Source organism: Hordeum vulgare, chromosome 2H (genome assembly GCF_904849725.1).
Source record: "Hordeum vulgare subsp. vulgare chromosome 2H, MorexV3_pseudomolecules_assembly, whole genome shotgun sequence".
Classification (NCBI taxonomy): Eukaryota; Viridiplantae; Streptophyta; class Magnoliopsida; order Poales; family Poaceae; genus Hordeum; species Hordeum vulgare.
This window is the reverse complement of record NC_058519.1, coordinates 197,959,060-197,985,995: the sequence shown is the minus strand read 5'-3', so window position 1 is coordinate 197,985,995 and position 26,936 is coordinate 197,959,060. Positions and strand designations below refer to the sequence as shown.

General features: G+C 48.1%; 1 protein-coding gene across 1 annotated transcript; it reads left to right on the top strand.

Moving 5' to 3' along the window:
- Window positions 1-12,930: 12,930 nt before the first annotated feature.
- LOC123425820 (putative receptor-like protein kinase At4g00960) lies at window positions 12,931-16,332 on the top strand. The gene is made up of 8 exons (XM_045109555.1): window positions 12,931-13,490; window positions 13,607-14,025; window positions 14,145-14,270; window positions 14,358-14,479; window positions 14,553-14,763; window positions 15,106-15,343; window positions 15,429-15,576; window positions 15,682-16,332. Exons 1-8 carry the CDS (start codon window positions 13,075-13,077, stop codon window positions 16,000-16,002), a joined length of 2,001 nt encoding a protein of 666 aa, XP_044965490.1. The 5' UTR covers window positions 12,931-13,074; the 3' UTR covers window positions 16,003-16,332.
- The last annotated feature ends 10,604 nt before the right edge of the window (window positions 16,333-26,936 follow it).

Sequence of the window (26,936 nt, the reverse complement as noted above, 5' to 3'; positions counted from 1 at the left end):
TGCTTCCCTCTGCGAAGGGTCTGTCTATTTATTTTCCCGTTGAGTCATCCTCCTCTTATATAAGCACCAATTAGAGAGCACCTCTATCATTTTTGTGCTTTGCTTTTGATTGATATTGAGTATGACTATGACTGGATCTTCGTTGCTATGAATTAGAATGTTTAGTCAGCCCTTGATCTTTGAAAGTGCTCTGCATCTATGTTTTGCGGTCTCAGAAAGAGCTAGCGAGATACCACCTATTCATATTGCTTCATGCTTGTTTTGATTGAAGTGTTGGTATTTGAAACTCATTATTATTTGCTCGTTAGCTGATTATGCCATTGATATTAGTTTACCGTGAGACCTTTGTGTCATTTTCTTATGTGGTTAACTTGTGATCTTGTTGAAATTCTGGTTATGAGTTAGACATAGTTGCAACAACAAGATCAAACATAGTTTGTCAAAGTTTTTCTTTCTCTCTCAGTTTGTCAACTGAGTTGCTTGAGGACAAGCAAGGTTTTAAGCTTGGGGGAGTTGATACGTCTTCATCGTATCTACTTTTCCAAACTCTTTTTCCCTTGTTTTGGACTCTAATTTGCATGATTTGAATGGAACTAACCTCGACTAACGCTGTTTTCAGCAGAATTGCCTTGGTGTTATTTTTGTGCAGAAATCAAAGTTCTCCAAACGTCCTGAAAATTTACGGGGAGCAGTTTTGGAAAATAAGAAAAATATATGCGCCAAGTTCCACCTCAGGGGGTGGGCCAGTGGGCCACAAGCCCTAGCTCCGCCACCATCCCCCTGGTGGCGGTGGGTAGGCTTGTGGGGACCACACGGCTCTGCCGCCCCCAATCTCAGGTCTATAAGATCCCTTTCGTCCCAGAACAAAAAAAGTTTTCGTCGCGTTTGCGATATGGAGGCGCCGCCACCACCTGTTCTTCATCTGGAGGGCAGATCTGGAGTCCGTCTTGGGCTCCGGAGAGGAGAAATCGTCGCCATCGTCAACATCAACCTTCTTCCCTCTCCAATTCCATGAAGCTCTTCGTCGTTCGTAAGTAATCTATTCGTAGGCTCGCTGGGCGGTGATGAGTAGGATGAGATCTATCATGTAATTGAGTTAGTTTTGATGGGGATTGATCCTTAGTATCCACTATGTTTTGAAATTGATGTTGCTACTACTTTGCCATGCTTAATGCTTGTCACTAGGGCCCGAGTGCCATGATTTCAGATCTGAATTTATTATGTTGTCACCAATAAATGTGTGTTTTAGATCCGATCTTGCAAGTTGTAGTTACCTACTATGTGTTATGATCCGGCAACCCCGGAGTGACAATAACCGGAACCACTCCCGGTGATGACCATAGTTTGAGAAGTTCATGTGTTCACCAAGTGCTAATGCGTTGGTCCGGTTCTTTATTAAAAGGAGAACATTAATATCTCGTAGTTTCCTTTTGGACCCCGCTGCCATGGGAGGGATGGACAATAGATGTCATGCAAGTTCTTTTCCCTAAGCACGTATGACGACACACGGAATGCATGCCTACATCATATTGACGAACGGGAGCTAGACATATATCTCTCCGTGTTATAGCTATTGCATGATGAATATCATCCAAACAAATCACCCACCCATTGCCTACGAGTTTGTCCTACTCTTGCTACTGCTGTTACTTGTCTTGCTCTACTACTACTGTTGCTACTGATGTTACTTGTCTTGCTCTACTGTTACTACTTTTGCTACTTCTGTTACTTGTCTTGATCTGCTGCCGAGCGCACTGAATCCAATAACCTTGTTCTGTGACAACACGGGTGCCATTGCCTTAGCAAAGGAACCACGGTTTCACAAGAAGACCAGACACATCAAACGATGCTTCAACCTCATCCGCGACTACGTCGAGGGAGAGGACGTAAATATATGCAAAGTGCACACGGATCTGAATGTAGCAGACCCGCTGACTAAACCTCTTCCACGGCCAAAGCATGATCAACACCAGAACTGTATGGGTGTTAGATTTATTACAATGTAATTCGCATGATGATGTGAGGGCTAGATTATTGACTCTAGTGCAAGTGGGAGACTGTTGGAATTATGCCCTAGAGGCAATAATAAATATAGTTATTATTATAATTCCTGTATCAAGATAATCGTTTATTATCCATGCTATAATTGTATTGAATGAAGACTCATTTACATGTGTGGATACATAGACAAAACACCGTCCCTAGCAAGCCTCTAGTTGGCTAGCCAGTTGATCAAAGATAGTTAGTGTCTTCTGATTATGAACAAGGTGTTGTTGCTTGATAACTGGATCACGTCATTAGGAGAATCACGTGATGGACTAGACCCAAACTAATAGACGTAGCATGTTGATCGTGTCATTTTGTTGCTACTGTTTTCTACGTGTCAAGTATTTATTCCTATGACCATGAGATCATATAACTCACTGACACCGGAGGAATGCTTTGTGTGTATCAAACGTCGCAACGTAACTGGGTGACTATAAAGATGCTCTACAGGTATCTCCGAAGGTGTTAGTTGAGTTAGTATGGATCAAGACTGGGATTTGTCACTCCGTGTGACGGAGAGGTATCTCGGGGCCCACTCGGTAATACAACATCACACACAAGCCTTGCAAGCAATGTAACTTATTGTAAGTTGCGGGATCTTGTATTACGGAACGAGTAAAGAGACTTGCCGGTAAACGAGATTGAAATAGGTATGCGGATACTGACGATCGAATCTCGGGCAAGTAACATACCGAAGGACAAAGGGAATGACATACGGGATTATATGAATCCTTGGCACTGAGGTTCAAACGATAAGATCTTCGTAGAATATGTAGGATCCAATATGGGCATCCAGGTCCCGCTATTGGATATTGACCGAGGAGTCTCTCGGGTCATGTCTACATAGTTCTCGAACCCGCAGGGTCTGCACACTTAAGGTTCGACGTTGTTTTATGCGTATTTGAGTTATATGGTTGGTTACCGAATGTTGTTCAGAGTCCCGGATGAGATCACGGACGTCACGAGGGTTTCCGAAATGGTCCGGAAACGAAGATTGATATATAGGATGACCTCATTTGATTACCGGAAGGTTTTCGGAGTTACCGGGAATGTACCGGGAATGACGAATGGGTTCCGGGAGTTCTTCGGGGGGGGGGGGGCAACCCACCCCGGGGAAGCCCATAGGCCTTGAGGGTGGCGCACCAGCCCTTAGTGGGCTGGTGGGGCAGCCCAAAAGGGGCCTATGCGCCTAGGAAAGAAAATCAAAGAGAAAAAAAAGGGAGGTGGGAAGGGAAGGAAGGACTCCCACCCACCAAACCAAGTCCAACTCGGATTTGGGGGGGGGAGCCTTCCCCCTTGGACTCGGCCGACCCCCTTGGGGCTCAAGGATCCCCAAGGCAAGGTCCCCTCCCTCCCACCTATATATACCGAGGTTTTAGGGCTGATTTGAGATGACTTTTCCATGGCAGCCCGACCACATACCTCCACGGTTTTTCCTGTAGATCGTGTTTCTGCGGAGCTCGGGCGGAGCCCTGCTGAGACAAGGTCATCACCAACCTCCGGAGCGTCATCACTCTGCCGGAGAACTCTTCTACCTCTCCGTCTCTCTTGCTGGATCAAGAAGGCCGAGATCATCGTCGAGTTGTACGTGTGCTGAACGCAGAGGTGCCGTCCGTTCGGTACTAGATCGTGGGACTGATCGTGGGATTGTTCGCGGGGCGGATCGAGGGACGTGAGGACGTTCCACTACATCAACCGTGTTCACTAAACGCTTCTGCTGTACGGTCTACAATGGTACGTAGATCACTCATCCCCTCTCGTAGATGGACATCACCATTATAGGTCTTCGTGCGCGTAGGAAATTTTTTGTTTCCCATGCGACGTTCACCAGCAGTGGTATCAGAGCTAGGTTCATGCGTAGATGTCTTCTTGATTAGAACACAAAAGTTTTTACGGGCGGTGATGTGCGTTTTGCTGCCCTCCTTAGTCTTTTCTTGATTCCGCGGTATTGTTGGATTGAAGCGGCTTGGACCGACATTACTCGTACGCTTATGAGAGACTGGTTTCATCGCTACGAGTAACCCCGTTGCTCAAAGATGACTGGCAAGTGTCGGTTTCTCCAACTTTAGTTGAATCGGATTTGACCGAGGAGGTCCTTGGATGAGGTTAAATAGCAATTCATATATCTCCGTTGTGGTGTTTGCGTAAGTAAGATGCGATCCTACTAGATACCCATGGTCACCACGTAAAACATGCAATAACAAAATTAGAGGACGTCTAACTTGTTTTTGCACGGTATGCTTGTGATGTGATATGGCCAACGATGTGATGTGATATATTGGATGTATGAGATGATCATGTTGTAATAGAAAATGCTTACCACTGAAACTATACTCAACTCACGTGATGATCGGACTTGAGCTAGTGTAAGTGGATCATGAACCACTCAAATGACTAGAGAGATGTACTTTTTGAGTGGGAGTTTAGCAAATAATTTGATTAAGTTAAACTCTAATTATCTTGAACATAGTCTAAGTCCACTTTGAATATATTTGTGTTGTAGATCATGGCTCACGCGACTGTCACCCTGAATTTTAATACGTTCCTAGAGAAAGCTAAGTTGAAAGATGATGGAAGCAACTTCGTAGACTGAGCTCGTAATCTTAAGCTAATCTTACAATCTGGGAAGAAGGATTATGTCCTTAATGCTGTGCTAGGAGATGAACCACCCGCTACGGCTGATCAGGATGTTAAGAACGCTTGGTTAGCACGTAAGGAGGACTACTCAGTAGTTCAATGTGCAGTTTTGTATGGCTTAGAACCGGGACTTCAACGTCGCTTTGAGCGTCATGGAGCATTTGAGATGTTCCAGGAGTTGAAGTTTATCTTTCAGAAGAACGCCTAGATCGAGAGGTATGAGACCTCCGATAAATTCTATGCTTGCAAAATGGAGGAGAACTCGTCTGTCAGTGAACATGTGCTCAAAATGTCTGGGTACTCAAACCGTCTAGCTGAGCTGGGGATTGAACTCCCGCAAGAGGCTATCACTGACAGAATCCTTCAATCACTGCCGCCAAGCTATAAAGGCTTTGTGTTGAACTACAACATGCAAGGGATGAACAAGTCACCCGGCGAGTTGTTTGCGATGCTGAAAGTCGCAGAGTCTGAACTCCGTAAAGAACATCAAGTGTTGATGGTGAATAAGACCACTAGTTTCAAGAGAAACGGCAAAGGCAAGAAGGGTAATTCAAAGAAGAGCGGCAAGCCTGTTGCCAATCCGACGAAGAAACCCAAAGCTGGACCTAAGCCTGAAACAGAGTGCTACTATTGCAAGGGTATGGGTCACTGGAAGCGCAACTGCCCCAAGTATCTGGCTGATAAGAAGGCGGCCAAAGAAAAATCAGGTATATTTGATATACATGTTATTGATGTGTACTTAACCGGCTCTCGTAGTAGTTCCTGGGTATTCGATACCGGTTCTGTTGCTCATATTTGCAACTCGAAACAGGAACTGCGGAATAGATGAAGGCTGACGAAAGATGAAGTGACGATGCGCGTAGGAAATGGTTCCAAGGTTGATGCAATCGCCGTCGGCACAGTTTCACTTCAGGTACCATCAGGATTACTGATGAACTTAAATCATTGTTATTTAGTGCCTGCGTTGAGCATGAACATTATATCTGGATCTTGTTTAATGCGAGACGGTTACTCTTTTAAGTCAGAGAATAATGGTTGTTCTATTTCTATGAGTAACATCTTTTATGGTCATGCACCTAAATGTGAGAGGATTGTTCATATTGAATCTTGATAGCGATACACATATACATAACATTGAGACCAAAAGAGTTAGAGTTAACAATGACAGCGCCATATTTTTGTGGCACTGCCGCTTAGGTCATATTGGTGTAAAGCGTATGAAGAAACTCCATGCTGATGGACTTTTGGAGTCACTTGACTTTGATTCACTTGACACGTGCGAACCATGCCTCATGGGCAAGATGACTAAGACTCCATTCTCCGGAACTATGGAGCGTGCAAGTGACTTGTTGGAAATCATACATACCGATGTGTGTGGTCCGATGAGCGTAGAGGCGCGCGGCGGATATCGTTATTTTCTCACCTTCACTGACGATTCGAGTAGATATGGTTATGTCTACTTGATGAAGCACAAGTCTGAAACATTTGAAAAGTTCAAGCAATTTCAGAGTGAAGTGGAAAATCATCGTAACAAGAAGATCAAGTTCCTACGGTCTGATCGTGGGGGTGAATATCTGAGTTTCGAGTTTGGTGCTCACTTAAGACAATGTGGAATTGTTTCACAGTTGACACCGCCTGGAACACCACAGCGTAATGGTGTGTCCGAACGTCGTAATCGTACTTTATTAGAGATGGTGCGATCTATGATGTCTCTTACCGATTTGCCGTTATCTTTTTGGGGTTATGCATTAGAAACAGCTGCATTCACTTTAAATAGGGCACCATCAAAATCCGTTGAGATGACACCATACGAACTGTGGTATGGCAAAAGGCCAAAGTTGTCGTTTCTTAAAGTTTGGGGATGTGATGCTTATGTCAAAAAGCTTCAGCCTGAAAAGCTGGAACCCAAAGCGGAAAAGTGCGTCTTCATAGGTTACCCAAAAGAAACAGTTGGGTACACCTTCTATCTCAAATCCTAGGGCAAAGTGTTTGTTGCTAAAAACGGAGCTTTTCTCGAGAAGGAGTTTCTCTCGAGAGAATTGAGTGGGAGGAAGATAGAACTTGAGGAGGTTGTCGAACCTCTCATCCCTCTGGATGGTGGCGCAGGGCAAGGGGAAACCTCTGTCATTGCGACGCCGGTTGAGGAGGAAGTTAATGATGATGATCATGAAACTCCGGTTCAAGTTTCTGCCGAACCACGCAGGTCGACGAGACCACGTGCTGCTCCAGAGTGGTACGGTAATCCCGTCTTATCAATCATTTTGTTAGACAACAATGAACCTGCAAATTATGAAGAAGCAATGGTGGGCCCAGATTCCAACAAATGGCTAGAAGCCATGAAGTCCGAGATAGGATCCATGTATGAGAACAAAGTGTGGACTTTGGAAGTACTACCTGAGGGCCGCAAGGCTATTCAGAACAAATGGATCTTTAAGAGGAAGACGGACGCTGACGGCAATGTGACCGTTTATAAAGCTCGACTTGTGGCAAAGGGTTTTTCACAAGTTCAAGGAGTTGACTACGATGAGACTTTCTCACCCGTAGCGATGCTTAAGTCCGTCAGAATCATGTTAGCAATAGCTGCATTTTTCGATTATGAAATCTGGCAGATGGATGTCAAAACGGCGTTCCTTAACGGTTTCCTTAAGGAAGAGTTGTATATGATACAACCCGAAGGTTTTGTCGATCCTAAGAATGCTAACAAGGTGTGCAAGCTCCAGCGATCCATTTATAGACTGGTGCAAGCATCTCGGAGTTGGAACAAACGCTTTGATGAGGTGATCAAAGCATTTGGGTTTATACAAGTGGTTGGAGAATCTTGTATTTACAAGAAAGTGAGTGGGAGCTCTGTGGCGTTTCTAATATTATATGTGGATGAGATATTGCTGATTGGAAATAACGTGGAGTTTTTGGAGAGCATAAAGGATTACTTGAATAAAAGTTTCTCTATGAAGGACCTAGGAGAAGCTGCTTACATTCTAGGCATTAAGATCTATAGGGATAGATCAAAACGCCTGATAGGACTTTCACAAAGCACATACCTTGATAAAGTTTTGAAGAGGTTCAAAATGGAACAGTCCAAGAAAGGGTTCTTGGCAGTTTTACAAGGTACGAAATTGAGTAAGACTCAGTGCCCAACAACTGATGAACATAGAGAGCATATGCGCTCCGTCCCCTATGCTTGAGCCATAGGTTCTATCATGTATGCAATGCTGTGCACTAGACCGGATGTTAGCCTGGCCATAAGTTTGGCGGGTAGGTTCAAGAGTAATCCAGGAGTGGATCACTGGACAGCGGTCAAGAATATCCTGAAGTACCTGAAAAGGACTAAGGAGATGTTTCTCGTGTATGGAGGTGACGAAGAGCTCGCCATAAAAGGTTACGTCGATGCAAGCTTTGACACAGATCCGGACGACTCTAAGTCGCAAACCGGATACGTATTTATTCTTAATGGGGGTGCGGTAAGCTAGTGCAGTTCCAAGCAAAGCGTCGTAGCAGATTCTACATGTGAAGCGGAATACATGGCTGCCTCGGAGGCGGCTAAGGAGGGTGTCTGGATGAAGCAGTTCATAACGGATCTTGGAGTGGTGCCAAGCGCACTGAATCCAATAACCTTGTTCTGTGACAACACGGGTGCCATTGCCTTAGCAAAGGAACCACGGTTTCACAAGAAGACCAGACGCATCAAACGACGCTTCAACCTCATCCGCGACTAGGTCGAGGGAGAGGACGTAAATATATGCAAAGTGCACATGGATCTGAATGTAGCAGACCCGCTGACTAAACCTCTTCCACGGCCAAAGCATGATCAACACCAGAACTGTATGGGTGTTAGATTTATTACAATGTAATTCGCATGATGATGTGAGGGCTAGATTACTGACTCTAGTGCAAGTGGGAGACTGTTGGAATTATGCCCTAGAGGCAATAATAAATATAGTTATTAATGCTATAATTGTATTGAATGAAGACTCATTTACATGTGTGGATACATAGACAAAACACCGTCCCTAGCAAGCCTCTAGTTGGCTAGCCAGTTGATCAAAGATAGTCAGTGTCTTCTGATTATGAACAAGGTGTTGTTGCTTGATAACTGGATCACGTCATTAGGAGAATCACGTGATGGACTAGACCCAAACTAATAGACGTAGCATGTTGATCGTGTCAAGTATTTATTCCTATGACCATGAGATCATATAACTCACTGACACTGGAGGAATGCTTTGTGTGTATCAAACGTCGCAACGCAACTGGGTGACTATAAAGATGCTCTACAGGTATCTCCGAAGGTGTTAGTTGAGTTAGTATGGATCAAGACTGGGATTTGTCACTCCATGTGACGGAGAGGTATCTCGGGGCCCACTCGGTAATACAACATCACACACAAGCCTTGCAAGCAATGTAACTTATTGTAAGTTGCGGGATCTTGTATTACGGAACGAGTAAAGAGACTTGCTGGTAAACGAGATTGAAATAGGTATGCGGATACTGATGATTGAATCTCGGGCAAGTAACATACCGAAGGACAAAGGGAATGACATACGGGATTATATGAATCCTTGGCACTGAGGTTCAAACGATAAGATCTTCGTAGAATATGTAGGATCCAATATGGGCATCCAGGTCCCGCTATTGGATATTGACCGAGGAGTCCCTCGGGTCATGTCTACATAGTTCTCGAACCCGCAGGGTCTGCACACTTAAGGTTCGACGTTGTTTTATGCGTATTTGAGTTATATGGTTGGTTACCGAATGTTGTTCGGAGTCCCGGATGAGATCACGGACGTCACGAGGGTTTCCGGAATGGTTCGGAAACGAAGATTGATATATAGGATGACCTCATTTGATTACCGGAAGGTTTTCGGAGTTACCGGGAATGTACCGGGAATGACGAATGGGTTCCGGGAGTTCACCGGGGGGGGCAACCCACCCCGGGGAAGCCCATAGGCCTTGAGGGTGGCGCACCAGCCCTTAGTGGGCTGGTGGGGCAGACCAAAAGGGCCCTATGCGCCTAGGAAAGAAAATCAAAGAGAAAAGAAAAAAAAAAGGAGGTGGGAAGGGAAGGAAGGACTCCCACCCACCAAACCAAGTCCAACTCGGTTTGGGGGGGAGCCTTCCCCCTTGGACTCGGCCGACCCCCTTGGGGCTCCTTGAGCCCCACGGCAAGGTCCCCTCCCTCCCACCTATATATACGGAGGTTTTAGGGCTGATTTGAGACGACTTTTCCACGGCAGCCCGACCACATACCTCCACGGTTTTTTCCACTAGATCGCGTTTCTGCGGAGCTCGGGCGGAGCCCTGCTGAGACAAGGTCATCACCAACCTCCGGAGCGCCGTCACGCTACCGGAGAACTCTTCTACCTCTCCGTCTCTCTTGCTGGATCAAGAAGGCCGAGATCATCGTCGAGCTGTACGTGTGCTGAACGCGGAGGTGCCGTCCGTTCGGTACTAGATCGTGGGACTGATCGCGGGATTGTTCGCGGGGCGGATCGAGGGACGTGAGGACGTTCCACTACATCAACCGCGTTCACTAAACGCTTCTGCTGTACGGTCTACAAGGGTACGTAGATCACTCATCCCCTCTCGTAGATGGACATCACCATGATAGGTCTTCGTGCGCGTAGGAAATTTTTTGTTTCCCATGCAACGTTCACCAACAGTCACTACTGCTGTTCCTTGCCGCTGCTATTGCTCGTTACACTGCTGCTGCCTGCTACAATCTCTTTCGCTGGACGTTGACGGGAACTGACAATTTCCGTCGACGGGCAACTTGGCGCCATTGATACAAACGTTAGGAATAGTCTGTCGTCAACAAATCGTTTCTGACACCGTTGTTATCATACTACTTTGCTGTTACTACTTTGCTTGCAGATATTAATCTTTCAGGTGTGGTTGAATCTGACAAATTCAGCTGCTAATACTCGAGAGTATTCTCTCACCTCCTGTCTTACGTACCAACAAATATGTGTTGAATACTCTACCCTCGAAAACTGCTGCGAACCCACGCGCTGGTGGGCCATCAAAAACATTCTTCTAGTTTCGTTGCCGGGGAGTGCTAGCAGCATTCTTCTGGCGCCGTTGCAGGGGCAGGTTTGTTGTCATCAGCATTCGTCTAGCCATCGCGAGAGATTGCAATCAACCACCATGAGAACACGAGGGCCCCGCCGCTGGCGGCTCCGGTCGTGCTTTGCCTGGCCGAGCCCCGGGGCGGCGACGAGGAAGGCGGGAGAGGGAGGCGAGGGGGCTGGGCTGTGGATCTGGGATCCCGGGTCGCTGCATGGGGGCGACCCATGAGGAAGAGGGGAAGCGTCGGTGTCCGAATGATGTGCCCTCTATTACACACGACTTTCTTTTTAAAATTATGTCCGCATGTTTCATTTTCTGACATACGGCTTTAGTTTTGTAATATGCACACGGTTTTCAACGCTAAGGTGTGCACTAGCGTCAATTTGTAATCATCTATTCTTAAATAGATAGAACTCACTATCTAATTTTTCTTTTCATGCAATAATGCCACAACATCAAGTCATGCATGTTGTAAGTTACTTTTTTCATTAATCCTTTCATGTAAAACATACCCTCATGCATGATTTTTTTTAGATAATTAGGCAAGACTTTTTATAAATGTTTTTGAATTAAAATTATTTTTCTAACATTTATTCATGATTTTTTAAACAAGTTTTCCGCGGCAACGTATGGATCGTCTAGTAGGGGAAAAATCCTATGAGACCTGGTCTCATAGCCAAGCCTATGAGACCCTATCGTATAAGCGACACGTGGCCTGAACGATCTCAAAGCATGCTAGTTCAATTTATGTCTATTCTCAATCTCAAACAGTTAATTCTTTACTCCAAAACCAAACGTACGATACATCAATCTCTAAGAGATACATGGAATTAGTTTTCTTATTTTCCTCGCGTCTATGACGGCCACACCGAAAGGGCCTTGATGGCGGCAGCCAAATGCCACGCTGCAGCGGCGACCTTTCGTCCATGACCTAGGTGAAGGAGCTCGTCACTGGCATCCTGTCAGAGAGCTCGTTCATGACGCATGCACGCCACGTTATTGGCCCAACGGACAACATATTCACGGCTATGAGACCTGGTCTCATAGCCAAGCCTATGAGACCCTATCGAATAAGCGACACATGGCGTGAACAATCGTAAACCATGCTAATCCAATTTATGTCTATTCTTAAACCCAAACAGCTAATTCTTTACTCCAAAATCAAACTTACGATACATCAAACTCTAAGGGATACATGAAATTAGTTTTCTTATTTTCCTCGCGTCTATGACGACCACGCCGAAAGGGCATCAATGGCGGCAGCCAAACGGCACGCCGCAGCGGCGACCTTTCGTCCATGACCTAGGTGAAGGAGCTCGTCACTCGCATCCAGTCGGACAGCTCATCCATGACACATGCACGCCACGCCACGTTATTGGCCCAGCATGACATGCTGGTGACCTATGTTGTCCGCTGGGCCAATAACGTGGCGTGCATGCGTCATGGACGAGTTGTCCGACAGGATGCCGACGACGAGCTCCTTCACCTAGGTCATGGACGAAAGGTCACCGCTGCGGTGTGCCATTTGGCTGCCGCCATCGAGGCCATTTCGGCGTGGCCGTCATAGACACGGGAAAATAAGAAAACTAATTCCATGTATCTCTTAGAGTTTGATGTATGGTACGTTTAATTTTGAAGTAAAAAATTAGCTGTTTATGCCACGTGCCGCTTATCCGATAGGGTCTCATTGGATTTTTTTCCCGTCTAGTAGCTAGATAATCCACGTGCGTGCTTAGAGTTGGATGGAGGTGAGACCCATTTCAACGGCTTCATCCACAGATTGAAAGCCTACTTGGCTAGATCAGGCCAAAAAGGCGCCTTTCGGGTCAAAGGTGCCATGGAATTCACATTAGATGGAGACATCTTGGAGGAATTCATCATCCCTGTGAACTTTGTCAGTGGGAAAGGCGCAGCCGTTCTCAGTGCCGCACGCCCGGGTGGTCAAGAAGTCTTCAAAAGGCAGTGACAAAATCATCATCCTGAATTGTTATTTTTATCAAAAAGAAAAATCATCACAGAAAAAAAGAAGTTTTGTGCAAGTTGATTGTCCTTTTCCACGCAAGAGAAATCTCATCATCAATGGAAATGAAATTGCCGGAATTGCAGTTCCGTAGGCGGCCGATCAACTTTGACTCGAAAAGGAGCCAACCACTTGCGCGTGCATGCACCCGTGGATGGATAGAGGGTAGAGGCCTGGCGGGTCAGGCTCATACTCAAGCAGCAGCAACTCGGCCATCTTGGTCGTCGGTCGGTCGGTCGCTGACTGTGTCGTGCCAAGGAAACCCCGATTCCTCCGCGCTCCCCACCCCGGCTGCTGCTACAGCGATGCTTCTCGCCGCCATAGCCGTCGTCCTGCTCCTGCCGCTGCCGCCTGCCACGCCGTTCGAGGACTCCTACTGCGACGGCATAACCTACGCACCCAACAGCCCTTTCCAAGCGAGCCTCAGCCTCGTCGCCGCGGCGCTCCCCGGCAACGCCTCCTCCATGCCGTCCGGCTTCGCCACCGCCGACGCCGGCACGTCGCCCAGCCGGGCCTACGCCATGGCGCTCTGCCGCGGCGACGTCAACGCCTCCACCTGCGACGCTTGCGTGGCCGCTGCGTTCCGTGCCGCCGGCGCGCAGGAGAACTGCCCCAACAACACGGGCGCCACCATCTACGAGGACGCCTGCGTGCTTCGCTTCTCCACCCTGCAGTTCCTCGACTTCCTCAGGGCCGACCAGTGGCAGCCCAGAGAGCTTACGTACGCACTATCCATAATCAGTTTTCTGTAATGCGTCTCTTATAGTACAGTACTAATTATTCCGTGTATGTAAACTAATGAGATTTCTACGGCTGTGAACTGAAAACTGGTTCAAGTTTTCAAATTAGCCAGGCGTTTGGGAATGTCACGTCAGTCCCGGCAGCATGGTTCAGCGCCGCCGCCACGTCCATCCTCACCGCCGTGGTCGACCACGCATTGGCCTTGGCGGGCAACTCCACCGCCAAGAAGTACTTCGCCACGGGCGTGGTGGACTTCCAGCCCAGGATTTACGGGCTCGCGCAGTGCCTCCCGGGGATGACGATGTCGCAGTGCCAGAGCTGCCTCGGGACCCTCCTCTTGCAAACAACGCCCATACTCAACACCAAGCCTCGATGGATCATGGCTTTTGTGGCCTGGTGCAACCTGAGGTACAGCGTGCGGCCGTTCTACGAGGGCCGGTCGATGCTGCAGCTCCAGGCGCCACCACCGCCGGCAGTCGTGCCGCCATCCGCAACTCTGGAGCCTGGAGGAACAGGTAGCACCTACTACACCGTTTCAATTCTTATTTCTAGCTGGACAACTATTATCATTTGTTACTTCATAATTTTAATTTCAAGTTTAAGGTTATCGTCTCTTTGGTGTACGGTGTTGCAGGGAAGAAAAAGAGCGCAGCAGGAATCTCTGCGGGCATTGGTTGTTCCGTCGTCTTGCTATTGGTTCTTTCAGTTTGCGCTTTCGTTCGATTCAAGAGAAGGGCTAAGCCTACAGAGGACGACCACCGTGAGTAGCATAACATCTAGCATGGTACATCAGTTTAAGGGCTGGAACTTACAGTTCCTTGATGACATTCTTGTCATACAACACCAGCATTCAAGAAAATTGTGGGAGCACAATGCATGACCTTTGATTTATCGGCACTGCAAGAGGCAACTGAAAACTTCTCGGAAAAGAATAAGCTCGGAGTAGGTGGTTTTGGCATTGTGTACAAGGTGAGTAAATAAGCAAGACATAACCGGGTGGGTGGTATCAGTCAAACCTTCTCTGAGGAAGACTCTGTTGCAGGGGATACTAGCAGATGGGCAGGAAATAGCAGTGAAGAAGCTTTTGGGAGGAACTGGGAGTGGTTTGCATCAACTGCACAATGAGGTGCAGCTATTGGCAGAGCTGCAGCACAAGAACCTTGTTAGATTACAGGGGTTTTGCTCGCATCGGGATGATACGCTGCTCGTTTACGAATATATCAAGAATGGGAGCCTCGACAACTTTCTATTCAGTATGTTTACTCTTCACTCACCTCTCTTACCCTCCAGAAACAAGCTTCATGTGTTATGGATCAAAACAAAATTTGACAGTTCATAGACTCTGTAGAAAAGCAGAACACGAATAAGATTGAAATGAACAACAGATAGCTATACACCGAGCTTTCACTGTTCAAACAACTACTACATATGAACTGTAGTATAATAAGTTACCAGAGCCTAGATTATTTTTATTCATATTTACAATTTTTCTATAAAAATAGTTCTGTACATAGGTGAGATATATCTTATAGAGTATGATTGTACTTTATTTACCTTGCACCACCTAATATGAATTTAACGTTTCTGCACAATAGGGACTAGTGAGGAAAACACACTGAGCTGGGAGCAACAGTACAACATCATTCTTGGGATTGCCAAGGGAATTTTGTATCTTCACGAGGATTCAAGCATGAGGATCATCCACCGGGATCTGAAACCTAACAACATTCTCGTTGATGATGGCATGGATCCGAAAATCGCAGACTTTGGACTTGCAAGGCTGCTAGGAGAAGGTCATACTCATACTAAGACAGCTACAGCTGTTGGAACACTGTAAGCTCGTGCCTGTATTCACACATCCACGAAACGGCAGATATCAAGCGTGTGCTTACAAAGCCTAACTGCTCATCCTTTGCAGAGGTTACATGGCACCCGAGTACGCAATACACGGACGCGTGTCGCCCAAGATCGACATTTTCAGCTTCGGTGTCTTGGTCCTCGAAATTGTAACTAGGAAACGGAACAGCAGTTCTGAAGATCGCGATGAAGTGAATCTTATCAGTGATGTAAGTGCTTATTTACTTCATTTTTGGTGCATCTGTACACTTAAAAGATTCATAGAAATTATGTCATGACAACTGAAAGTACTGTCGATACTAACCATCTAACAGGTGTGGAACTGCTGGACGAAAGGGACGATATCGCAGATGATAGACCGATCGCTGGATGAACACGCTCGAAGCCAGGCATTACGATGTATCCACATCGGGTTAATGTGCGTCCAGTCGGACCCTGAAGACAGGCCTTACATATCATCTGTCATTTTCATGCTAACCAGGGACAACACGGAGATTCAAGCACCCGCGCAACCTGCATTCTTCTTTGGGAGAGAATCTGCTATAGCTTCTCTGGCATATGACCGATCTGATTTCGTCCCGGGACAGGACATCTCTGTGAACGCAGTTACAATTACGGAGCCGTATCCTAGATAAGTTATGAACAGGTGTGATGTTGAGGCTAAAGAGGTGAGTTTGGCTGCGGTTTTAGCTATAATTTTCAGGGATCTGATCTTAGTATTGCCCAAGATCAAGTCTTGGAAACTTGGTTTCTATATGGTCTTAGTTGTGCCCAAGATCTAGATCAAGTCTTAGGATGGGATCAACCCTGAATAGAATTTGGTGCTGAAGATCAAGTCTTGGAAACTTGGTTTCTATATCATTCTCTTATCTCCGTTTATACTCCCTCCGTCCCAAAATAACTGTCTCAACTTTGTACTAATTCTAGTACATAATTATACTAAGCTTGAGATACTTATTTTGAAACAGAAGGAATATTATGCATGCTGCGTTGGCTTTTTTATGTATCGAAAAAGATTTTCGCTCGCATTACAGATAAAGTTGCACGGGGCAGGGCACCAGCTCAATGTCATGTTAAACCCGTCAGTTGCCAGCCGTCGTTCTTCAGTTTCGTCAGGCTAACAGCAATAGGCTGTTCGTTTCCTTTTTCCCTTCGTCAGTTAGAGTGTCTGTTAGAGGTTAGTTTTGCTTTCCCTAAAGTTTAGGCCAGGGCCACCATGGAGTGCGCACCGTGGCGAGTAGTCAGGAGCTGCACGACCGAGCCTCACGCAATCGTGGACGTGGGATGGCACGTCGGAATCGGTCGTGGGTGATCGTGTGTAAGCGTTTGCTTTTCGCAGAGAATAAAGTGGCAGAAAGGCCAGAGAGAAAAGCTGCATGTTTTAGCAGCACAAAATCCTCGTTTTGATCCCAACAAGTGGCATCAGAGCCCGTTTTCTTCGATCCAGCGACCATGTCCGCCGATGGACGCGGCGGCGCCCGCTCGCCGGCCAGGTCCCTGACTCCTCCGTCGCTGCGACGGGGAAGGAGTAGGACCAGGCGCAGCAGCCGTGCCGTGGTGGTTCAGGAGCGCGTCGTGCGGGAACACGGCGGCGGCTCGTTCGTCTTCCCCGAGCTTACGTCGACCAACTACATCGAGTGGGCACTCGTCATGAAGGTCAACCTGAAGGCCCAGGGCCTTTGGGACGCAATCGAGTTGGGATGCGACGTCGAGCGCGAGGACAGCGCGGCCATGGCGGCGATCTTGCGAGCGGTACCTGCGGACATGCACGGAATCCTTGCCGTCAAGTCTTCTGCAAAGGAGGCGTGGGAGGCGGTGAAGGTGCTGAGGATGGGCGTCGAGAGGGCGCGACAGGCGACGGCACAACGCCTTCGCAGCGAATTCGAGTCCATATCCTTCAAGGACAGGGAATCCGTGGATGCGTTTGGCATGCGGATCACGTCTCTCGTCAACAACATGCGCACTGTCGGAGACAACATCGAAGATGCAAAGGTAGTCACCAAGTTTCTTCGTGTTGTTCCACGGCGCTACTCGCAGGTGGCAATAGCTATCGAGACACTGCTCGATGTGAGTACCCTCACGATCGAGGAGCTGGCGGGGTGACTGCGCTCTGTGGAGGAGCGCTACGGCCTCGACGACGCTGGCGGCTCCAGCTCCGACACTCTCCCGATGACAGAGGCGGAGTGGGACGCATGGCGAAAGAATCGGGAACGCGGCAGCGGCGACAACCGCGCCAACACCGACAACGGGGGTGGAGGCAACGGTGCCCCCGGATCCAACTCCAGGGGATGGGGCGGCCGTGGCCGCGGCCGCGGTGGCGGCTCACGCAGCGGACCTCGACCCACGGATCAGTGCAGATACTGCAAGAAGCTGGGCCACTGGGCCCGGGACTGCAACACCAGGAAGCGCGAGCAGGCGCATCTGGTGCAGCCCGCCGGCGACGACGACGCCGACCCTGCGCTCCTACTGACCTCGGTATGTGCCCTAACGGGGGCCGTGGAGGGACCAACACCACCAACTCCAGCCCCTGAGATCGTCATGCTCAACGAAGAACGCGCCGGCGTGCTGCCCGGGCGTGACGGCGAGCGTCACGACACGGCGTGGTTCCTCGACACCGGCGCGAGCAACCACATGACCGGAGATCGCTCACTCTTCGGCGAGCCCGACACCGGCGTCGGAGGGAGCGTGCGATTCGGCGACGGGTCGGTGGTGGACATCTGCGGCCGAGGCACGGTGTTGTTCACGTGCCAAGATGGGCGCCAGCGCGCGCTCACCAGGGTGTACTTCATACCACGCCTGCGCTCGAACATAGTGAGCCTCGGGCAGCTGGATGAGATCGGCTGTCGGGTCACCATCGAGCGCGGGGAGCTGCGTGTGCTGGGCACTCACCGTCAACTCCTTGCCAAGGTCCAGCGCAACGGAAACCGCCTCTACGTATTGCGCGTCAAGCCAGGGCAACCACAGTGCATGGCCATACGCTACGACGACATCTCCTGGCGCTGGCATGCGCGCATGGGGCACCTGAACTTCCAGGCGCTGCAGAAGCTAGCGCGAGAGGAGATGGTGAGAGGCTCCCGAAGATCGACCACGTCGACGAACTGTGCGATGCCTGCCTCGCCGGCAAGCAGCGGCGGACACCGTTCCCCCAGCACGCGAAGTGGCGTGCCGACAACCTGCTCGACCTCGTGCACGGTGACTTGTGCGGGGCGATCACGCCGCCCACGCCCGGCGGGAAGAAGTACTTCCTGCTCCTGGTTGATGACCGGAGCAGGTACATGTGGCTAGTACTGCTGGGCTCCAAGGACCAGGCGCAAGCAGCCATCAGGCGGTTCAAGGCAGCAGTCGAAGTAGAGGCGGGGCGGCCCCTGCGTGCACTGCGTACGGATTGCGGTGGCGAGTTCACAGCCGCAGTGTTCATGGAATACTGCGCGGAGGAGGGCGTCAAGCGACAGCTCACGACGCCATACACACCCCAGCAGAACGGGGTGGTGGAGAGGTGGAACCAGACGGTGGTCTCCATGGCGCGCAGCATGTTAAAGGCGAAGGGGATGCCGGCCAAGTTCTGGGGGGAGGCAGTCACCACTGCGGTCTACCTCCTGAACCGATCCCCTACACGCAGCGTCGAAGGGAAGACACCATATGAGGTATGGCACGGTGAAAGGCCCAGTATTCAACATGTTCGCGTATTTGGATGCGTTGCACATGTCAAGAATTCCAGGCCCATGCTTAAAAATCTCGATGATCGGAGCACGCCCATGGTATTCATCGGCTATGAGGAAGGTACCAAGGGCTATCGTGTCTTCAACCCAGGGACCGGGCGCGTGCATGTCTCCCGTGATGTGGTCTTCGATGAGGGCGCCTGCTGGGAATGGGACAGCTCCTCACCAACACCAGAGTCGTTCACGGTGAGCTACACCGTCTCCATCACCAGGCCAGAACACCCAGAACCCGGCAGAGCAACGAGGTCATCGGCGGCTCGTACACCTGGGGGGAAGCCCGTCCTGCCGAGCCCGGCAGGCGGGGACCCGACCGCGAATGAGGACGTGGCGCCGCCAAGCGAGGGACACTCTGAAGATGAGCTAGAAGGAGGCGTCCAGGGCACCGACCAGGGTGGGCATCCCATGCTCACCCGCAGCAAGGACGGCACGCTCCAACCGAGCACCAAGTACGACGAGGACTACGTACACCTCGTCAACCTCGTGGAAGATGACGAGACCGCAGACCCAATCTACCTCGTCACAAGGGAGGAACCGGCCTCGTTCCCAGAAGCTGCAGCACAACAGTGCTGGCTGCGGGCAATACGAGAGGAGCTCGCCGCGATCGACGCCAACGACACCTGGAAGCTGGTGGAACCACCACCTGGACAGCGTCCGATCGGCCTGAAATGGGTCTATAAGCTGAAGAAGGACCCGTCCGGCGCCATCATCAAGTACAAAGCGCGCCTGGTAGCGAAGGGCTACGTGCAGCACGCCGACATAGACTTCGAGGAAGTCTTTGCGCCGGTGGCACGCGTCGACTCCGTACGTCTCCTCACCGCGCTCGCCGCCCACCACGGGTGGGAGGTCCATCACATGGACGTCAAATCAGCCTTCCTCAATGGGGACTTGGCGGAGGAGGTCTTCGTCACGCAGCCGCCGGGGTTCGAGCTTGTTGGACAGGAGCACAAGGTCTTCAAGCTCGCCAAGGCTCTGTACGGGCTACGACAAGCACCACGAGCCAGGAATGCAAAGTTGGACAGCAACCTGCTGTCATTAGGATTCCAGCGAAGCGACTCCGAGCACGGTGTCTACCTGCAGGGGAGCGGGGTCTCCCTCTTGGCTGTTGGCGTGTACGTCGACGACCTCATCATCGCCGGCGCGCAGCCACGAGAACTGGACATCTTCAAGGGGGAGATGAAGAAGCTCTTCCAGATGAGCGACCTCGGGCGGCTCACGTACTATCTTGGCATAGAGGTACGACAGACAGAGCGCGGCATTACGCTGTGCCAGGCAAGCTACACGCAGAAGCTGCTCGAGAAGGCGTCCATGGCAGAGTGCAAAACTAGTGCTATGCTTATGGAAGCGAAGATGAAGATCAGCAAGGACAGTACGGCGCCGGCTACCGACGCCTCTTACTACCGCAGTCTGATTGGCAGCCTGCGGTACGTGGTGCAGACCAGGCCCGACATCGCGTATGCAGTCTCCTACCTCAGCCGTTTCATGGAGAGGCCTACCGTCGAGCATCTGACGGCGGCAAAGCAGTTGCTGAGGTACATTGCAGGTACTCTAACCTTCGGGTGTGTGTATCCTAGGGGGAGCAGGGACCCCTCGCTCATCGGCTACAACGACTCCGACCTTGGCGGCGACGTCGACGACCGCAAGAGCACCACCAGCTCGCTCTTCTTCCTCGACAAGAGCCCGATCAGTTGGCAGTCCACCAAGCAGAAGGTGGTTGCGCTGTCGTCATGCGAGGCGGAGTATGTCACTGGCGCATCCACCACCTGCCAGGGGCTCTGGCTGGCTCGGCTGCTAGCAGAAGCGACGGGCGCTGACGTCCAGCCGCCTGCAATTCTGATAGACAACAAGTCTGCAATTCAGCTCAGCAAAAACCCGGTGTTTCATGACAGAAGCAAACACATAGAGGTTCGATATCACTTCCTCAGAGACAAGGTCGAAGCAGGAAAGGTGAAGGTCGACCATGTCAACTCCGGTGAATAGCTGGCTGACATCTTCACAAAATCACTTGGGCGTGTGTGCTTCCAGGAGCTGCGCGCCAAGATCGGTATCCTCAACACCGACGACGGTTGACAAGTTTAAGGGGGAGACTATCAGGTTAAACCCGTCAGTTGCCAGCCGTCGTTCTTCAGTTTCGTCAGGCTAACAACAATAGGCTGTTCGTTTCCTTTTTCCCTTCGTCAGTTAGAGTGTCTGTTAGAGGTTAGTTCTGCTTTCCCTAAAGTTTAGGCCAGGGCCACCATGGAGTGCGCACCGTGGCGAGTAGTCAGGAGCTGCACGACCGAGCCTCACGCAATCGTGGACGTGGGATGGCACGTCGGAATCAGTCGTGGGTGATCGTGTGTAAGCGTTTGCTTTTCGCAGAGAATAAAGAGGCAGAAAGGCCAGAGAGAAAAGCTGCATGTTTTAGCAGCACAAAATCCTCGTTTTGATCCCAACACTCAACAAGCCCAGGAAAGAAAAAAAAAGTCCCCAACACACACAAAGTGGCACAAATAGGATTCTGAAATAACAGTCTAATCTGGATCCGAGGGAAACCCTTGCTCCCTTTTTGGGACACACAATGGCGACGATGTTCTCGTCGTTGGGCCAATAGCTCAGATGCGATATATTTCCGTCTAACTGGAAGCAGTGCGACATCTTTCGATGAAATAGCTCTCATGCGACGGTTTGAAGGGAGAAAATAGCTCACGGCCAGCATGGCCCTTAAACAGAATTGATCGTTAGCTGTTAGGGTTATGTGATGCTTGGACCCACAACTTATCCACCTCAGCAGTGCGGGACCCACCTCACGGAATCTAAAACAGAGCTGCGCCCGTGCCCGAGCTGGTGCCCGTATCATTTATTCCCCTTTCCCCAATCTTCCTCTTCTCCGGCGACGGTGCACGTGATGTCCACCTCCTCCGCCACGCAGTCAAGATGGCCAGAGTATGGTGCAGTTTCGATGAGAAGGTGCCCGGACTGGCCACGGCCAGAGGCTCTTAAGCGTATGGCCAGTAAAACTGACGAGAATGGCAACCTTAGGTGACATTTTGTGTCATGCTTGAGCATTCCCATGATGGGACGGGATGGCAAGGTAAGATCTCAGTTCCTTCCCCGCAATGTCATAATCTTTTGTTCAGATTTATCCAAATTGCCTTTTTTTTCTCCTCGAATTTGAGATCTAGGGTCATGTTACTGTTTAGAGATGCTGAAGAAATGTTCCCATTTTGAGTGGATAGATCAGTACGTTGATAGGCTTGAATCTGAGGGCCACATTGATATGAGCGATGCCGCAACCCGGGATCTAATTTTGCCGCCGTTTGCTATGGAGAGACCAACTTTCAGCTCGAACAGAGGAGCGCGGGCGGAGAGACCCATGCCAACGGCGAGGATTATGCACATTGCTGAACGGGCTGCCCTTGCTGAACTGCCCGTGGAGGCCGAAGTAAACGAGGAATTGAAGAATGTAAAGAAGCTTCTAAGGCAGATGGTGGATTTGCAGAAGCAAGCAAATCTCATGGCAGGAGCATTCTATTCTTGTATCATTGTTCTGTTCTTTCTTTTCCTCTTGTTCATCCGTCGTTAGAATGGACAAAAGTGTAAGCAAGCTAGTTTCACGTACCGAGTGTAAGCCAAAATTTCTTAAGTTCTTCAGTGAACTGGCTAATTTGAAATTTGAATATGCATTTCGAGTTTTTCAGTTAGCAAGTGCGAGACCAAAGTTCAGTTTCAATAGAAAAAATATTCGTGGGCTAGCGAATAGACTTTGGGCCATGACGCTGAAGTTGAGGAATAACTAGACCCAAAGAATGTAGTTACGTGAAAAAAAAATCTGGACTGCCTAATAGATGTTGGGCCGACAAACCAGGCCCAAAGAGAAAACAAACCCACCTGCCTAGATTTGACTTGTTTTTATTTTAAAAAAAGGTTTTACTTGTTTTACATGTCTTAGGTCCTAAATAATTTGATTCGTTTTCATGTTTGTATTATTTACTTCATAATTTTTTTGTTACGAGTTGCATGCATTGTTCACTGAAATATTTGTGTCTAATATTTTGTTTCATGAAGTAACACAGAGAGCATCCACAATGTGTTGTTTTTGCTGCCTCTAAGCCTTCTCTCTCTTAATAGAGGCAACCTCTATACATTGCAAACTGCAGCCTCTAGCAAATAGGTTGAGATTTCTTCTGTTTTTAGTATGTTGTAGGGTCCATCTAAGAGGCAACCACAACCTGTATACATTGCGTACTTGTCTATGAAACTTGAAGGCGTTGAATGGGATCCAGCCTAGACATTGTGGATGCCCTAAAAAAGAGAAACATCTAGGTGGAGACATTTAGTACTCCCTCTGTCTCGGTGCATTAGGCATCTAATGAAAATCAGATTTTTCCAAAACTAAGTCACATAACATTAATTGTTTGGTTGTTTCCTTTACTTACTCATTGGTCCTTCCTCATGCAGCCGGAACTAAGTCACGTAACCTTATTTGTTTGGTTGTTTCCAAAACTAAGTCACGTAAGCCAATGCATGTACTTTTTGCATGGTGCTCGTTGGGCATTCTGGCCAGATTACTTAGCAAGGATTATGGGCTAAACAGGCTGAGATGATTGGTTATTTTCACAGTTTGAATTTTTCCTTCATCCACTCACCTCACACCTTGGTTGCGCTGCACCTTCTAATGTGCCTAATGCACTGGTATAGAGGGAGTAGCAAACAATATTACATGCCATAAGTTCTGATGGAAACACATAGATATAGTTGTTCGAACAACACATAGATAAAGTACGTACATAGTAGTAGCGTGCACAACATTACGATTACAACTGGCTTAGAACTAAACATAAAATGATACGAGTCTTTGCATGATGAACCTTAAAGATAAGATGATAGACAAGAAACGATAGAAAAACATATGACAAACCCTACATGGAGACGCGCGTCTTCACTCCTCATCGTCGGCGGTCGGCAGGTTGTAGGGGAGGGTGTGCATGGCGTGCTCGTTGGCCCAGATGCTGTCGAGGTCGGTGAAGATGTTGTACGTGGTGAAGCAGATGAACTCGCACACACCAAACCAGACACGGCCGAGGAGGTGATACGCATCATACGGGTTGCGGAAGCGCACAAGGATGCCAGTTCCTCCCAGGCGGGGCTCGACGATGTTGAACATCTACGGAGTGCCCACATGTAGGTGGCGATAGAGGGCACGAAGGAAGATCGTTGCGAACTCCCGTGCACCCCGCCAGCGGGACATGGCCCAGACCCGGAGCTGGTTCTCCACGACGACCCCGACGGGGTATTGCCTTTCCAGCACGGTGCCAGGCGCTTGGAACGTCGGCCCGTGGAACTCCATGGTTGCTTGGGGGCTTGGTTGCTTGGATGTGATGCGAGGGGCTGGGAGAAGGAGGAAGATGAAGGTTAGATGTGCACGAGAGGAGGGGTTAAATAGGCGTTTTGGGTTGCATCGCTTCGTCGATTTCATGCTCGCAATTAATGGATGTCGTTTGCGTTTGCCTATTGGATCAAAGGGTGCGTCTTCGTTTCACGAACTGCGTCGAGCACGTCGTTCAGACTGCGTCGAGCACGCCCCCGTTCAGACTGCGTCGATGCACCACCTATTCAGACTGCGGCCCTCGATGCGCTCCCAATAGCTTAGATGCGATGTGTGCATGCATGCAAAAGGACGCAACAAAGAAGCACACGAAGTCACACGCGCGTACGCCAGATCCATGCACCGCATCATTGTCTATCGTCGGATCTTGTTGAACAGTCTAGATCAAACAGACGGGCCGATCCAAACCCCAGCTCGCCAGCCAATCAGCTTGTAGAACAAGCGCACACGCGGATCGGCATCAGATCCAACCGCTCACTCACCAGTGATCAACGGCTCTAAAGCTGGCGGGGTTTCGGATAGGGTTTTCGGGGTTTGGGGTTTTCGGGGTTTAGGGTTTAAGTGAGCTAGGGTTCAGCATAAGTAATTCAAAAAAAAAACTTTCACTCACTGTCTACTAATGCAACCATGTTGCTATAAAAAAATTGATTCTTGTTATATCCACGTTTCAATGAAAAATATTCACACAATTCACGGTATTGATGGAATGAGCTAGGATTGAACATAAGTAATTAAAAAAAAACCCCAGCGCACATGGTCTACTTATGCAACTGAGGTGCTATAAAAAAAGCAAACTTTTTATATGCACATTTTAAAACCAAAATTCACACGCTCACGATATCGACGAAATGAGATAGGGTTGAACATAAGTAATTCAAAAAAAAATCAAAAAAATATAAAACCAGCGCACATTGTTATTTTACATGACATACTTATCAAACAAAAATATAAACTTTGATTTTAAGTCGGTCAACGATTTTGTGAAAAAGTTGACAATTTTCCAAATGAGCACAAATAATTCAAAAAAAAATAAAAACTTATGCCCATAGTCGTATTATGTTGCATAGCAAAAAAATAATATAAACATGGTTTTTATATAATTGCAGGAAAATGCCTTCAAGAATGTGGGATTCTGTTACAATGTACAATGTACCATGGCGGGGTTTTGGATGGGGTTTCCGGGATTTAGGGTTTTAGTGAGCTAGGGTTGAGCATAAGTAATTCAAAAAAATATAAAATATAAAACTTTCGCTTACTGTGTACTGATGCAACTACGTTGCTATAAAAATTGATTCTTGTTATATCCACGTTTCAATGAAAAATATTCACACAATTCACGATATTGATGGAATGAGCTAGGGTTGAGCATAAGTAATTAAAAAAATCAAAAAAATATAAAACCAGCGCACATGGTCTACTTATGCAACTAATGTGCTATAAAAAATACAAACTTGTTATATGCACATTTTAAAATCAAAATTCACACGTTCAGGATATCGACGAAATGAGCTAGGGTTGAACATAAGTAATTCAAAAAATATCAAAAATATATATAACCATCGCACATTGTCATTTTACATCACATACTTATCAAAAAAATATAAACTTTGATTTTGAGCGGGTCAACGTTTTTATGAAAAAGTTGACAATTTTTCAAATCACCACAAATAATTCAAAAAAATCAAAAAAAAAGAAAAACTTGTGCCCATAGTGGTATTATGTTGCATAGAAACCAATTTTTTTTTAAACATGGTTTGTATACAATTACAGGAAAATGCCTTCAAAAATATGACGTTTACCCTACTTTATGAGATCGTTTGAAACACATTTTTCATGACTACGAGTCTAACTTAACAAAATAGCTCAGAATGATCAGATAATAACCATATTTGAGTTGTGGTAGCATTGAAACATCATACCCGAGTCAAAAGTTCAACTTGAGTCCAAATTTGAATTTAAACCGAAATTTTTATTTTTCATCAAATTTGAAATTCAGTTTGAAAACAATAATAACCAAATAAGTTCTGATGGAAACATGTGGGTACATAGTGCCCAACAAATTTTGTTACATGCCATAAATTTCAAATGATCAACAGTTCTATCTCTTCCGACCACGCCATGCACCCTTCTTCGCCTTAGCATTTCTTGTTTTTGGTTGTACTGCACACACAAGTTCACTGATCATCTTGGTTTTCTTCACTGGACTCGGTGCTATCACCTCATGAAACTCGATAGCAGATTTAGTTTGATCAATTTCTTCAGTTTCGACAGTGTGCACCTCGACTGCAATTTCTTCAGTTCCAGTGACACCAGCTACAGTTTCTTCAGTTTGAGCACCAAACTGTTCCAACCACTCACTTGTTTTCCTTCTGCTGCCACTCATTGTTGCTCTTTTTGTTGGTCAAGACTATTCAACAACAATAGGCTGACTTGGAAGCTTCCTCCTGAAAACAACAAAGCATGCCACATATTTATAATTGAAACA